Genomic DNA, 15106 nt, shown 5'->3' on the forward strand with positions numbered 1-15106 from the left:
GGTTATGTTGTGTTCATTGTCTTTGTTTTCTACTCTAGTTCATTGTCATAGTCAAGTCAAGTTTCAAGTCCAGTCCAGTCTAGTTCTTGTTCATGTTTACATTTCTTCTTTTGGATATTTCACGTTTTGGATTATTTCACGTCTTGGATTGCACGTCATGTAAATAAATTGCACTTGGGTTCTACATCTTCGTTTTTGTACTGTTCCTTATTTTTGAAAGTCAATTTCTGCATAGCCACATAACTTGAAGTCTTGGCTAAAAAAGCTATTTATCATTTTCACCATTCTTGCCCAGAAAAAAAAAGATACAGTTTATTGAACACATGTTGACCTTTTGTGACAGCTTGCCACAATAGCAGGGCATGTTGTCACACTATATGTGGTAAGTCCTCACAGTGGAACTTAAGTATTATATTAAACTTTATATTTATTTTTAAAATAAAAATCTTACAATATTACTAATATTTTAGAAATATATAACACATAATTGCACAATTGTAATTTTGACTCCAAATGTAATCATTTCTAACATATAGCCCTTTTGACAGTTTCTCCGTGTGCCAGTTAGCCCCAGTAGCATGGTACTGAATGGCCATCATTTTCATATACCATGGTTTTTAACATGCTCCTCAAAAGTTCTTCAAAGAACCATGGTGCTGCCATGGTACTACACCCACAAAGACATGGTATTACCACATAACTTTATAAAAAATGGTAATACTCCATTTATCATATCCAAAAACATGGCAGCACCATGATTCTGTTATTGGTATCGTTTTGTCATTCTGGTGATTCATCAAATATTTGAAATTAACAATGAGATTCTAATCATTTATTGAGATTCATAATGTCTCAGTCCTTAAAAGCATTAGTCTTATATCCCTGGTTTACATTGTTTCCCTTGTATTGTATGCCTCTTTAGGAAAAGACAGTTAGCGCATTGTAACTCCAGTTCCACAGTGGTCCACTAAACCACTCCACATTTAGAAACTTATAAAATACCTATGGCAAGGACATTGACATCCGCACAGCATACAGTCACACAGTCCCACCAGCAGATACATGCACACTTTGTCAGCTGGATGCACATAGACCTGCAATGAGCATGGAGGAACTGGGAATGTGTCTCAGCACAGCAGGCGGCAGGATCACTCTCGTGACAGTCTAATGTAGACATACACCCAAATACAGTGGCAGGCCGTGCATTTACAGTCTAGGCGTTCAGTGTGATTCATGCCATTAAGAAAACACAGTTTCACAATGAATAAGACACACTATGCCTTTGGGCATCATACATTATGTCGCAGCTAACTAGTAATACAAGCTGACATTTTAAAAACACGTCCACGCATGAAAGCCAGAACTTGAAATGACACTTAATGCTCAAGCAAGCCTAATTTTAACTGCAGCATGACTGTTTTGTGAAATGAACGTCTCCCGAACAGACATTCAAAAATCATAAATTTTTATAATAATCTACCAAGGCGGTCTATAATACCTGGAAAAATCTATCTAATAAAATTTGCGATTTAAATGTTGCTTGCAATAAATTTCATTTCGTCAGGGTACACGGTTATGCTGCATTACATTCAAGTTGGATGTGAGATATTCCTACTTGATATCTCCGATCATAAATGCATTCCATTCTCCGATATTCGGAAGATGACGTTTAAGGAAACAAAACTGCAATGCTCCTGTTAGCTTAGCAGTGGTTTGACTCTCATTAGAGATGTCTCCTAGCAACCCAATTGATAAACTATGCTGCAGCGCTAGCATTTGTGCTTCAGGTGTACGATTATCAAAAGAGATTATAATGTTTCTGCAGGAATTTGTTAAACGAGCTTTAATATCATGCAATGTGGAAACAAACTCATTTATTTATACAGTATTACTTAATAAAGTGAATGTTTATCACTTTGTATATCTCCATGAGTGTTGACATGTTTGTGTGACATCATGCACCTGCATCTCGGCAAAATCAGAGTTGAGAATTTCTGCACGAGCCTATAAGTTGTAATTCTGACTTAAAGATGCATTTCATTTGCACTTTTCCTAGTAGGAAGTTGTGAAATCTGACTTTCCGAGTTGAATGGAATGCAGCACTACTTTTCAAAACTTGATCCGACACTGAATTCTCAAGCAGCCTAATTTTCACTTAGAAAACTCCTGCTATAACAATGCAAAAAGCACTTGAAAATCAGTCCTCCTTTATTGTTTAATAAATTAACCAATCACACGGTCATGCAGAACATCTCAGGTTTTTAAATCCTTAAGGATCTCTTTCTCAACGGCAATACCATGACATGTGATGACAGCCGACTTGTCAGACAGCTTGATCTTACACTTTCTCTTGAATTACGTACATCACTTAAAGCATGATTGCGTCACTCAAGGCCAGTTAGAAGGCTTCGACCGGGACATATCCTAAAGATCACACCCACCAAGAACAAATAAATCAATCTGATTGGCTGATGAATCTGACAATCTGACTTTAGTTTCTCATTCATTTGCACTGTTGAGGGATTCTGTAGAAATTCTGAAGGCCTGATGTGGTGGAGCTCAGACTCACATGCTGCTTCGGGCATGCAATTTGTTGTAAGCATCAAGGAATAAATTCTGACTGGATAAACTTTTCATTTTTCTCTGTTTTTTTGTAGATTAATTAAGAGTGGAAAGCGATTAAAAATACATAGGCAAAAAGGTGATTGAGAATGAAAGGATGAAAAATATTTATTTATTTGGCATGTTAGGCCAGCAGAGAAGGCTTTGCTGGCCCTGAGAATTCGCCACTGCCCAAATACAGGCCTCTTTTTCATTCACTTTTAAACAAATACATACAGGATCTGATCAGCCTCCCTCTTTTAGAACACAGATCACAGAGCAGGAACTCTACATTAAAAGCCATTCAAAAAGAAACCATGGCAGCACGCTCCTCCCACCATCCCTGTGGCTAGATTCTTAAAAGTTTGAGATGAGCTGCACAATCCTCTCTCCCTTCTCTTTTTCTTTCTCTCCCATTCTTGCTTTCTGTATCTGACACACATACACACACTCCTGCTTTTTTTCTGCTGATGATTATGTGTCTGTCCACAGCTGAGTGGGCAGTATGTCAGTGTAGAGCCTGAGGACAGTGATTCTCTCCCCGCTTTTCTAAAGCATCAACACTGGCCATCCTTCTCTCTGTCCGCTGTGTCTCATGTCTTTGAATAATAACAGCATAACCTAATTGTTATAATTTTAAAGTGTAACGCCTGTTTTACACATGATGCGTAGCAGTGCATAAGCAATGCAGATGCGGTGCGTAGTCTGGACTGAGGGCTTGTAGGCCTGTTGTAAGGTAGGTCCTTACCAGATATCACCGGCAACAACGTTGCCTATGGGCACAAACCCACCTTCGCTGGCAAAAAGTGCTCTTCACTAACGTCGTGGTTTTGTCTCACCAGGGGTGATGGTCAGACTCGCATTTATTGTCGAAGGAATGAGCGTTACACCGAGGGCTGTACTCTGGAGCAGGATCGATTTGGAGGTGGAGGGTCTGTCATGGTCTGGGGCGGTGTGTCACAGCATCATCGGACTGAGCTTGTTGACATTGCAGGCAATCTCAGCGCTGAGTGTTACAGGGAAGACATCCTCCTTCCTCATGTGGTACCCTTCCTGCAGGCTCATCCTGACATGACCCTCCAGCATGACAATGCCACCAGCCATACTGCTCGTTCTGTGTGTGATTTCCTGCAATACAAGAATGTCAGTGTTCTGCCATGGTCAGCAAAGAGCCCAGATCTCAATCCCATTGAGCACATCTGGGACCTGTTGGATCAGAGGGTGAGGGCTAGGGCCATTCCCCCCAGAAATGTCCAGGAACTTGCAAGTGCCTTGGTGGAAGAGTGGGGTAACATCTCACAGAAAGAACTGGCAAATCTGGTGCAGTCCATGAAGAGGAGATGCACTGCAGTACTTAATGCAGCTGGTGGCCACACCAGATACTGTATATTTTGATTTTGACCCTGCCCCCCCTTTATTCAGGGACACATAATTCCATTTCTGTTAGTCACATGTCTGTGAAATTTGTTCAGTTTATGTCTTAGTTGTTGAATCTTTTTATGTTCATACAAATATTTACACATGTTAATTTTGCTGAAAATAAAAGCAGTTGAAAGTGAGAGGACGTTTCTTTTTTGCTGTGTTAAAATTAAGTTGCTCAAGCAAGTGGCAATAAATTTAAACATGGTACTTTTCTAATGTGAAAAGGTAGTATCACAATAATTTTAAATTAAAACTTACCATCCACACCAACAGCCGAGGAAACTGCCTCACATGCCTTTTCTTTTGCACTCAAATCTTTGTACAAGAAATCCTGCGGGTCATAAAGAACTTTCTTTCACCTCCACGATGAGACGAGTGCCATCCATTTTGACACCTTGTTTTTCCAAATGTGAGGTAAGGTGTAGTTCTCAGACCACCAGCCTGTCACGTGATTGTCACTTTCTGTGTTCCCCTCCCAAACACATCATATAACATGCTGTGTAGTGTATTTCAAATTAAATGTTTTTTTTAGATATACTTCTAACCGCATTTGTTATTTTTGCAACTCCAGGTAATAGTGTGTTCTGGTTTTCTTTGCTTTACCCAGTGCTGAAAGTCATATGGTGACTGTGAAACAGTAGACTATAATTATATGCATTTATGGTGAAATTGCTACATTTTCATGTCAATCCATGTTCATTTTGACCACGAACAATGCGCTATCACTTTAATTCAGCACATGCAGCACAGCAAAAATAGACTCAGTGCAAAAACGATTGCTGAACTTCTGCTTCTGCACCGCTCCTGCAACGCACTGCTGTGCTGCACCCGCGTGCAGTCTGAATGCTCTAACCTGTTAGCATGGGCACTAAAAAAAATACGTACTGCATACACACTGCATACGCATCATATGTGAAACGGACTTGAGAGATTTCAAAGCAGGGTGCATTCAGACAATTGTTTTTTTTTATCCGTACGCACCAAGGCCTATGCTAGTATGAGATTTATTTATTTTTGTGGGGTGGTGAGGAGTATTTAGACCTAGTGTAGAGCCAGCTTTAGGGTGGGAAATAGGTTCTCTGGTTTCACCATTCAGACGGGGTGGGGGGCATCAGACATTTCTGGGGAAGGTCAAGGAAAATCTAGACCCCCCTTAGACCCAGCCATAGTATGTACTGTTTTTCAATGTAAGCATGCACTAGACAGATGTCTTTCGTTGTTGCACCGTGTCTTGCTATTTTTTAGTGTCTTGTTTTTAAGACTGCATGTCAGGTAAAGAGAACCTCAACTTTCTCGAGATATCTGCATTCTGTTCCATTCATTGCAATGCGTCAAGCTTTTTTTTTTTACCCAAGGGCACATTTGGTCTTAATGTTGGTATAACGCCAAGGCCACTCCTTGAAGCTCTCTACACTGGACGTGTCAAAGCAAACTGTCATGAATCCCGCCTTTGTTCCTCCTGCTCACCACCAGAGGGCTCCATCACCTGGGGTTTGACTTTAACTCTCTGGACTCCATTTCCTATAATCCCCGTACCTGTTACTGATTACTTGCTCAGCTGTTTCTCATTTACACAGCTATTTAAGTCTCACTCTCACTCTCTATCATGGCAAGTCTTGTTTTGCCCTGGCTGACATTTCTGAGTGTTCTCTGAGTTTATTGTATTTCCTGTGTATGATCCTGGACTGTTTACCCTGTTTTGACCCGTTGCTGCCTGCCTACTATTACTGCATTTTTTACCTGAATATAACCTATGATTGTCTGCTGCCTGCCCTGACCTCTTGCCTGTTTACTGACTACCTCTTTGGACTACCTTGGATATAACTGTTGCTGGTGATTGACCCATGCCTATCTGTATTACTATGTTTATTGTTATTAAAGCTGCATATGGATCTCAACTTCGTTGACTCATCATTACACAAACATTCTAAATTGTTTTTTGTCTTGTTTACAGGAGTAGTGCCAGTACGTACTTCACAAAATAGAATAGGGCATCTGTTTACTGTCGTGACAATATGCTCGTATCTGGTGTAGCAGCGCGTTGCATCAGCTGCATGGGAGACTAGGTTTCAAAGCCAGGCAGTAACCACATTTGAATAATCAATGATGAGCATGATTCAGAGGTTTCACTTTTTCCTCTAACATTACTTTTTACTCCACTAATGGTTAAGGTAAGGTTTGGGATTGGGTTGGGGGATAGCATCTAGATATATATGCTTTTTCTTCGTTGTATAATGTCCTGTAAAGCTGAAAACAACTTGCTTCACTACTAGCTTTTGGCAATCTCTCCTGGACATAAATGGCGCTCACATGTGCCCATATGCCCTGCAACACTTACTGCTTTGGCCATTGTGGGCAGTGTTTTGAAATTTCAGTCAACGTATACCGATTTTGACAAAAGAAAAGTCAGTCTACTCTTTCCAATTTCACTCTGAGATCAGGCTGAATATTAAATATTTTATTGACAGATCCCTGCTGATTCCCACCCCTACAAATTGCACTACTTTCGTTTGCATTCTGGCCAGGAAAGCATGCCCCAAACCATTTGTGTTAAGCAGGAAATGGAGAAAAAAAAAAGCCTAATGTTTTATTGAAGTGTATCTCTGTAGCCTCTAGACTCCAGAATGATGCAGTATTTATGCAAACCTCATCGCCCACACTTTCACTCTCTCATTTCCCCTGTACATTTCAAGCTATTTTTCTCTTTCTCTGCATCGCATGCGTCTCATGCTGTTGATTTATCTCCTCCTTGCCCTCTTTTCTGCCATTGGAGGATGCTGTTTGTTGGCAATGGTTGGTGTAAAAAAAAAATCAGTGACTCCCCCATCCATGCAGTAAAGGAGTTGTCGTGCACATGATGCTCAGCCAAAAAGAGAGCAGATGTTCGAGAGGAACATGCCCTTATTCAGGTGGAAGAGTGTGTGTGTGAGAGAGAGCTGAATGGAATCAGTATGCAATGCTTTTAATGTTTGTGTATATTCAGGTTGCTCACACATGAACACACTATCAGACTCATAATGAGTGGGCATAATAAGGCTGAGTGTTTGGCATAGAGGTATTACAGGACAATTTTAACCGCTCTCTCTCTCTCTCTCTTTCTTGTCCCTCTCCACACTTACTCTTTCTTTGTGTATATTGTATGTTCTTTCTATACCCCTTCACTCTGCTATATATTCATACTTGAATATATTTGTACCAATGTGTCGAAGAGCAGAAAGCTTTAAGGCTGCTGTTTGTAATTTCACCAAATAAAATTGCAAACATAATGATTGTTTACAAATACTCCCCTGTCTGCCATTATTCACAAAAACAGGTAGTCATGGCCAAACTCCTGCCATTGGTTGCTCCTGCCAATGTTACTATGACAAGTGCTATCTCTTTCTTTCTTTCTTTCTTTCTTTTTTTTTTTTTTTGTGCTTTTGATGTAACAGTTATTAAACCCATACTTGCATGTCTTATGATTTGCTGTCTCTATGTATGTGTGTGCAGGGGTGAAATGTTGCTGTATATGGGTGTGTTTGTGTACAGAGAATACACCTCTCTGTAGACTGATGATGGCATGCAGACCTTGCGTTTTGTTGTTTATATGTTTTTTGCTTGTTTTTTTAATGTATTTTTTTTTTTACCTCCATGCCTTTTTGCTGCTCCCGTGTGTGACGACCCCTGTACTGTCCTGACCGTCTCCCAGAGGGTACAGAAGGCAGCCAAAATCAAGAAAAAGGCGGTGTGTAAAATAAAAATAAAAAACATATAGAAAAAAAAAAAAAAGCCTTTTTTGCAATTAACTCCATCGTTGTGTGTTTATCATTTGTGTACCATTCATAATTACTGCTTCTAACCATGTGAGTGACACTTTAGATCTGGCTTTCTTGATGGCTGGGATCTGCTTTTTCAGTCACAATAGAAAGAGGCCAGTCTTTATGAAAGTGACCAGGATGTGGTGCCAGGCTGCCAGACTCTCCTGGGCTGCAAATTAAGATGAGCCTTAAAAGATGTGAACTCAAAATTTCAAGTCTGTTTTGGACACAGACTGCAAAAATGCAAATTCTGTTATCATTTACTCACCCTCTTGTTATTCCAGACCTCTGGGACTTTCTTTCTTCCATGAAACACAAAAGGAGCTGGCAGAATGTTAGCCTCAGTCCCACTCACCATTCACTTTTTTTTTTGTGCTTTTTCCTTCTTCTTTCATGTTCCAAGGAAGAAAGAAAGTACTACAGGTTTGGGAAAACATGAGGGTGAGTAAATGATGAGAGTATTTTTATTTTGGGTGAACTTTCCCTTTAACCCTTTATAGAAACGCAGTTTACAGCCATTCCTAGATAACCATTACTTATTGCAGTACAAAAAAGAAAGAAAGAAAGAAAGAAAGAAAGAAATGTGCTGACAGGTAAATGACTGGGACTCTGAGACAGCCTGACAGCTGGTTAAGTGTTGGCATTGTGTTTTATTTTTTTCTACGTACCTGTCTGTTATCTGAGACCACATTGCATCCCCCTACACTCCACCTCACTACACCAATTAAGACTCTCTCTCAATCATCTCATCACTTGAAAATTCTGCATGGCTTCTACTTATCCCAGGAGGCTGAATTTCCTGATGATTACTTGTTTGGCCTGATTAACTCTCTGTGTTTTTCAGCTTTGAAATAGCACACTTCATCGGGTTTGGGAAGTTACTGTGACCTTTAATCATTGTGCCCTGCTGCAGTTATATTGACAGTTGAATTCACTGAATTCTGCTGCAAGTTTTTGATTGAGACACAGTTTGCCACCATTGAATAGCACTAATCAATTAATAATTTGATAATAAATGGATAGGCTTTCATGGATAAGCAGTGCTGTTTCACATTCTAAATGTATATGTTATTTGCACCTCAGCATACAATATTGCTTTCCATTTGACAATTAATAGTGCAATTTACAGAGGTTAAGCACAACCCTGGGCTCCCCTCCCATGTGGCCAAGCTTATACAAGTGCATGATTTATGAATAGGCATTAAAAATGCTTTCATTAGGGGTTTGGGAGGTTGTACCTTTTCTTAAGGTCCCCTCATGGGCCCATGAGGGAAAGCATGGGTACAATGGTGGCCACTTTTACCATATTTTTGTTCTTGCTTTCTTTGTCTGCAGAGCCCAGAGGGAGATGCTCAGACTTTGACAGAGGTGGATCTTTTCATCTCAACTCAAAGGATCAAAGTGCTGAATGCAGACACCCAGGTGAGTTGCAGCAGCTGGCTGCCTGGTGCTAGAACAGGTATTAAAGTAAAATCTGAAAAAAATAAAAAAATAAAATACAGACTATTTTTGTATAGCATATTAATGTAAGTCAGTGAATTGCGAACTAATTGTAACGCTAAGCACTCTTTAAAACAACATCAGAAAAGCTCAGAAAATTGCAAAAAACATGAATGTCTGTGTTGATCCAAGCTGATTTATTTTGGTTGGTGATGGTTTGGTGCTTGTCTAGCTAGTGGCAAAAAATAAAAGAAATAAAAATAATTATGCCAGGCAGCTAGTATTGTCTTTATAGTGAATAGGGTTGACCAAGTGAAGCTTGCTGGTTAAGAAGCCTGGTTGACATACAACAACATGCATTGTTGGATGTTGTTTTGTCTATGCATTAGCTATTTAAAAAAGGGAATCAATCAAAATGTCAATAAACTGTTTTATTTGACTGTGGCAATAAAATAAAAAATAAGCCTGGTGAAGAGGGTCCAGACTGGGGACCAGTATCCAAAACACAACATAAACTGATGACCAGCAATGTGGTCTTTTCAACATGGTAGAGTCAAAACAAACAACAAACTAGTACATGCAACAAACTCTTTAATCCCCTGTCGTTTGTTTTCTAAATAAAATATTGTACGTCTTACTACACTATAAAACACGTTTTGTCAGTTAACCTAAAAAATGTGATTCATGTGATAATTTGTAAAGTAACTGGTTTATTTAACCACTAAATCAGCGGTCTCATCCCAGAACTCGACTGGGGCAAACGAGCGGCTCCCACTTGGGCTCCCAAATCGCCCCCAGTGCTAACCGACGTGGCCTCATACCCGTAGGTAGAAGGACCAAGGCGGGGAGCCGCTGGGGTGGCTCTCCCTCTGACGAAGGAAAGCCGCAACCGCAACGTTGCCGTAGTCATGTTCTCGCAGTGAGGACATGACCCGTCCACGAACGCTGTCCCCACGTGGGCAGCGCCCAAGCACGTGAGACTGCGATCGTGGCCGTCGGAAGCGGAGAGGTAACGACCGCAACCAGGAATTAAACACAGACGGAAAGGCATCTTTAAAAAGACGCTCTCCATCAGTGCCACTCTTTTAGAGAAAATATACTCTTTTATTTGCATGAGGGGGAGAAACCGCTGTAATTCGCTGTAAATCCAACAGCTTTCTCAGGGATGAATGGAACGGCAGAGGGATTCAGCTCGCTGAACACAAACGCTTGGCTCCGAAGAAAAAATCTGAATGAGTGGTTGCGAGCCAGCTACATTTATACCTGTATGTCTGGGGGAGTGGCATGCAAATTCATCTTGCCAATTCCCATTGGCCTTTTCTCAAAGATCAGAGGTGTCTGGGCCTCCCAAGAGCGACCCCTAATGTCACTACATCGACACAACGTCGAGTGAGTGACAGATAGGTAACTACATTTCTACAATGGCATCTGAAGCCGAAAACTATTGATTTTATATTATGGTGCATCCAAGCCACTAGATGTCACTGTAAGTCCAAGATAACACTAAGACAAAAGTCACTGAGTGCACCTTTAAGGAATGAAAATCTTCTTGATGTTAATATACATTTTAAATCATACTTGGACAAAAGGAAATAAATCATATTTCATATGGTTAAAAATGTGAAAAAATGTGCTGTTTTCATTTCAGTATTTTATATTATGTAACTGTTTGTTACATAACAGACACAAACACACAATGTACAGATGTAGCAGCAGAGAGAGTGGACCTGTAATGTGGATCAGTTGTTAGTGATCAAGAGCATTGTAGTGGCTATAAAGCTTTCCACATAATCTGCAGCTGTACACTGTACACATGCTGTACAATCAACAGCTCCTCCTTTCCCACACTGTCAGTGTGACTGTAAGCATAAGGTGGGAAGAGCCACATGCTGTGCCATGCTTACTGGTACATTTAGTGCCCTGGTGCTGAGTAAAAAGGTGTGTGTGTGTGTGCGTGCGTGCGTGTGTGTGTGTTTGTGTGTGTGCGTGTGTGTGTGTGTGTGTGTGTGTGTGTGTGTGTGTGTGTGTGTGTGTGCGTGTGTGTGTTCTAACAGAGCAGCAGTGAGTGGGCCGGCTGGCATGGACATTCTCTTATGTGTTGCAATGCAGTGACTGTCTGTCAAATCTCACAGTGTGGACGGAGACTGAGTCTCTATAGGCTGTTTATTACAGGTTCATTATTATGAGCCAATAGCTCAGGAAGCCATTTTTTTGGAATGGGACCTTGAATCTCCTAGCCATGTCAAATGTTGTTTACATTTTCTCTGTGGATGCTGAGGAAGATATGGATCATTAATTCTCTTAGCTGGCTGATAATGTATGACCTTTTCATTTGTATATGTGAGATACATACATGCTGTTTCTTGTCCTGCTCATTCACACATCCAGTGAAATATTGAATGTATTTTTGGGATTATCTTTTTTGTCATTGTTGTTCTCCAATAAATATCAAAATGTTCTTAACAAAAACAAAACACAGAAACACAACACTAACACAATAACTGAGACTGTCAACACTACTTTTGTGTCCAAAAATATTGCCACCTGTGGCAGCGGGGGCGTGGTCAAGTGTCTCTCCAGAGAGAGAGAAAGCGGTAAGGGCGCTTGCACCTGAGCTAGATTATGTCTAACACCTGTCTCTAATTACAGTGAGCACGGGGAGAGCGGCATAAAAGAGCCACACCGCCAGCAAACGAGAGAGAGAGAGCCTGGGTCCCCAGAGTTATTGTTGTGAAGCTGAGAGTTTATTATAGTGAAGTTGAAGAGATTACTATTGTGACACGGAAGAATTTATTATTGTGAAGCTGAGATCAGTGTGGTCATTAAAAAGCCTTACCTATGAGTAGAGCAACCTGCCTCCTGCCTCCTCCTTTCCACGGAATCCTTACACTGGTGCCGAAACCTGGGACAGTTTTTGGTTGAAGATGGCGGAAGTCGCCCCATAGAGTCCTCCCAATTGGCTGAGATCCTCCAAGCCCTCGCTTGCCTACATCGGAACCACCAGCAAACCCTGCTTGAGCTCCGGCAAGACCAAGATCACCGGTTTGTGGAGCTCCTACGGGCTCAAGCAGAGGACCGGCAGGCGATCCGGAGCCTCCTCAGCCAGGAGGCGTCCACAGCCGCAACCCCGGATACCCACACGCCGTTGCCCCCGCCTGCGTTACAGAAGATGGGGATGGCAGACGACCCCGAGGCATTCCTGGATCTGTTCGAGCGCACCGCCAAGATTTGGGGCTGGCCGCTCGGCCAGTGGGCGGTCCGACTTATTCTGCTGTTGTCCGGGGAAGCCCAGCTCGTGGCTCAACAACTGCCGGCGACGAGCCTCCTGGCTTATGGTGACCTGAAGAAAGCCATCTTGCAACGGGTTGGTCAGAGTCCGGAAGCGAATCGTCAACTCTTCCGGAGCCTGAAGCTGGAGAACTCTGACCGCCCGTTTGCCTTCGCCCGACGGCTCCGTGATGCCTGCCGGAGATGGCTGCTATCGGGGGACTGCGGCGTCGATGGGATCATCGACCAGGTGGTACTGGAGCAATTAATACATCGACTGCCAAAAGGGACGACGGAGTGGGTCCAGTGCCTCCGCCCGGTGTCGCTGGAGGAAGCCGTCCGGCTTGCGGAGGACCACATGGCGGTGATCCCGAGGGCAGAAGAGCCCCTCCCCCTGTGTTTTCCCCTATCTCATCCTCCTCCCCTCTCTCCTCTCGTTCTATTCTCTCCCCAGGGCCCGTTCCTGCCCCACGCAGGCGAGGAGGACTTCAGCCACTGAGACCAGCTCCCCGGGCATGGGAGGCGACACCTCCCTCTGCCCCGATGCCCCGCCACTCTCCCTCTCAGGTGGGGGCGCCCGCCAACGCAAGTGCGGGCGTATCGCCTGTGCCAGCCTGCTGGAGGTGCGGAGACCCGGGCCACTTCCGGGATCAGTGCCCTCTGATGGAGCTGGGGATGGTGGTATGGGTCTTCGACCTCCTGCAGGCTGCCCCCGACCGGGCCGGAGCGTACCGGATACCGGTAAGTGTCAAGAGGGTTACTCACCAAGCATTGGTGGACACTGGGTGTAATCAAACCACTATCCACCAACGCTTGGTTCAACCCGAGGCTTTGGGCACAGCTAAAATGGTGAGGGTGAAGTATGTGCACGGGGATATTCACAAGTATCCTGTGGTGACTCTTACGATTAAATTTCGGGGGAAAAAGCATAGAGTGGAGGCCGCGGTTAGTTCCCGCCTCACCCATCCACTGATTTTGGGGATGGATTGGCCTGATTTTAGAGATTTATTGAAGGGAATTTGTGCAGATGGGTCCTGTACTAAATTAGGAAGATGTGAAATGTGCGACGCTCTGGCAGAGGAGGCGGAGCTGGGGCCGTCCTCGACAGCTCCACGTCATAATGACGAGAGAGGGGGAGAGGCTGCAGCCCCTCCCCTTCTCAGGGAATTCCCTGAGGGAGATTTCCCTTTGGAGCAGTCACGAGATGAAACCCTCAAACACGCCTTTGACCAAGTGAGAGTCATCGATGGTCAACGACTCCAGCCGGACATTGCCCTTTCATACCCCTGTTTTGCAATTATAAATGAGTGGTTGTATAGAGTGACGCAGGACGCTCAGACAAAAGAAGATACAACCCAACTTTTGATACCACAGAGCCGTCGGGAAGTGGTATTCCAGGCGGCTCATTATAATCCCATGGCGGGTCACTTAGGAGAAAGGAAAACATTGAACCGTCTAATAGCCCGCTTCTATTGGCTGGGCATTGGCGGCGATGTCCGCAGGTGGTGTGCAGCATGCCGCGAATGTCAGCTGGTTAACCCATGGGCCACCCCAAAAGTGCCATTGCGCCCTCTTCCGTTGATCGAGGTCCCCTTTGAAAGAATTGGAACGGACCTCGTCGGGCCATTAGAATGGTCAGCACATGGACATCGCTTTGTATTGGTCCTAGTGGACTATGCAATGTGATATCCGGAAGCAGTGCCTCTTCGCAACATCTCAGCACGCAGTGTTGTGGAGGCACTCTTCAAAATAATCTCCCGGGTGGGGATTCCGAAAGAAATCCTCACCGATCAAGGCACAACGTTTATGTCACGGACACTATGCGAGCTGTACGAATTACTGAGCATTAAATCGATTCGCATCAGCGTGTTACCATCCACAAACAGATGGCCTGGTGGAACGATTTAATAAAACCCTTAAAAACATGATTCGTAAGTTTGTGCACGGCGATGCTAGAAATTGGGATAAATGGCTCGACCCCCTGCTGTTATTCTCAGTACAAGAGGTCCCACGAGCCTCCACTGGCTTCTCCACATTTGAGCTGCTGTATGGGCGACGCCCACGCGGTGTGCTTGATGTATTGCGAGAAGCCTGGGAGGAGGGACCTTCAAATAGTAAGAATGAAATTCAATACGTTCTTGATCTTAGAGTCAAACTCCACACTTTTGGACAACTAACACAGGAGAATTTGCTCCAAGCTCAAGAACGACAGCACCGAATGTATGACAGGGGAACTCAGCTAAGGGAATTTGGACCGGGAGATAAAGTGCTTGTATTACTTCCCACATCAAGCTCTAAATTACTCGCCAAGTAGCAAGGGAACTTTGAGGTCACACGATGAGTAGGGGATCTCGATTATGAGGTTAAACGAACCGATAGAGGGGGCACACGTCAAATATACCACCTCAACCTCCTGAAATTGTGGAGGGAGGCGGTCCCTGTGACGTTGGCTACGGTAGTTCCGGAGAAGGCGGAGCTCGGACCCAAGGTGTATTCAAAACATAAACAGTTCACCCCAGTCACTTGCGGAGACCACCTCTCACCGAGTTAACTCGTGGAGGTTGCCAGGTTGCAACAGG

General features: G+C 43.5%; 1 protein-coding gene across 5 annotated transcripts in view; it reads left to right on the forward strand.

Annotated features, from left to right (window-relative positions):
* LOC127446599 (amyloid-beta A4 precursor protein-binding family A member 2-like) overlaps positions 1 to 15106 on the forward strand; it is a 127615-nt gene that overhangs the window by 95611 nt on the left and 16898 nt on the right. For 4 of the 5 annotated variants that reach the window (XM_051707667.1, XM_051707676.1, XM_051707652.1 and 1 more), the window contains 2 exons: positions 7712 to 7747; positions 9156 to 9242. In XM_051707667.1, coding sequence (XP_051563627.1) covers positions 7712 to 7747; positions 9156 to 9242 — 123 coding nt within the window. The remainder of the gene's footprint in view (positions 1 to 7711; positions 7748 to 9155; positions 9243 to 15106) is intronic. The other variant, XM_051707686.1, reaches the window with a different exon arrangement.

Source organism: Myxocyprinus asiaticus, chromosome 1, assembly GCF_019703515.2.
Source record: "Myxocyprinus asiaticus isolate MX2 ecotype Aquarium Trade chromosome 1, UBuf_Myxa_2, whole genome shotgun sequence".
NCBI lineage: Eukaryota > Metazoa > Chordata > Actinopteri > Cypriniformes > Catostomidae > Myxocyprinus > Myxocyprinus asiaticus.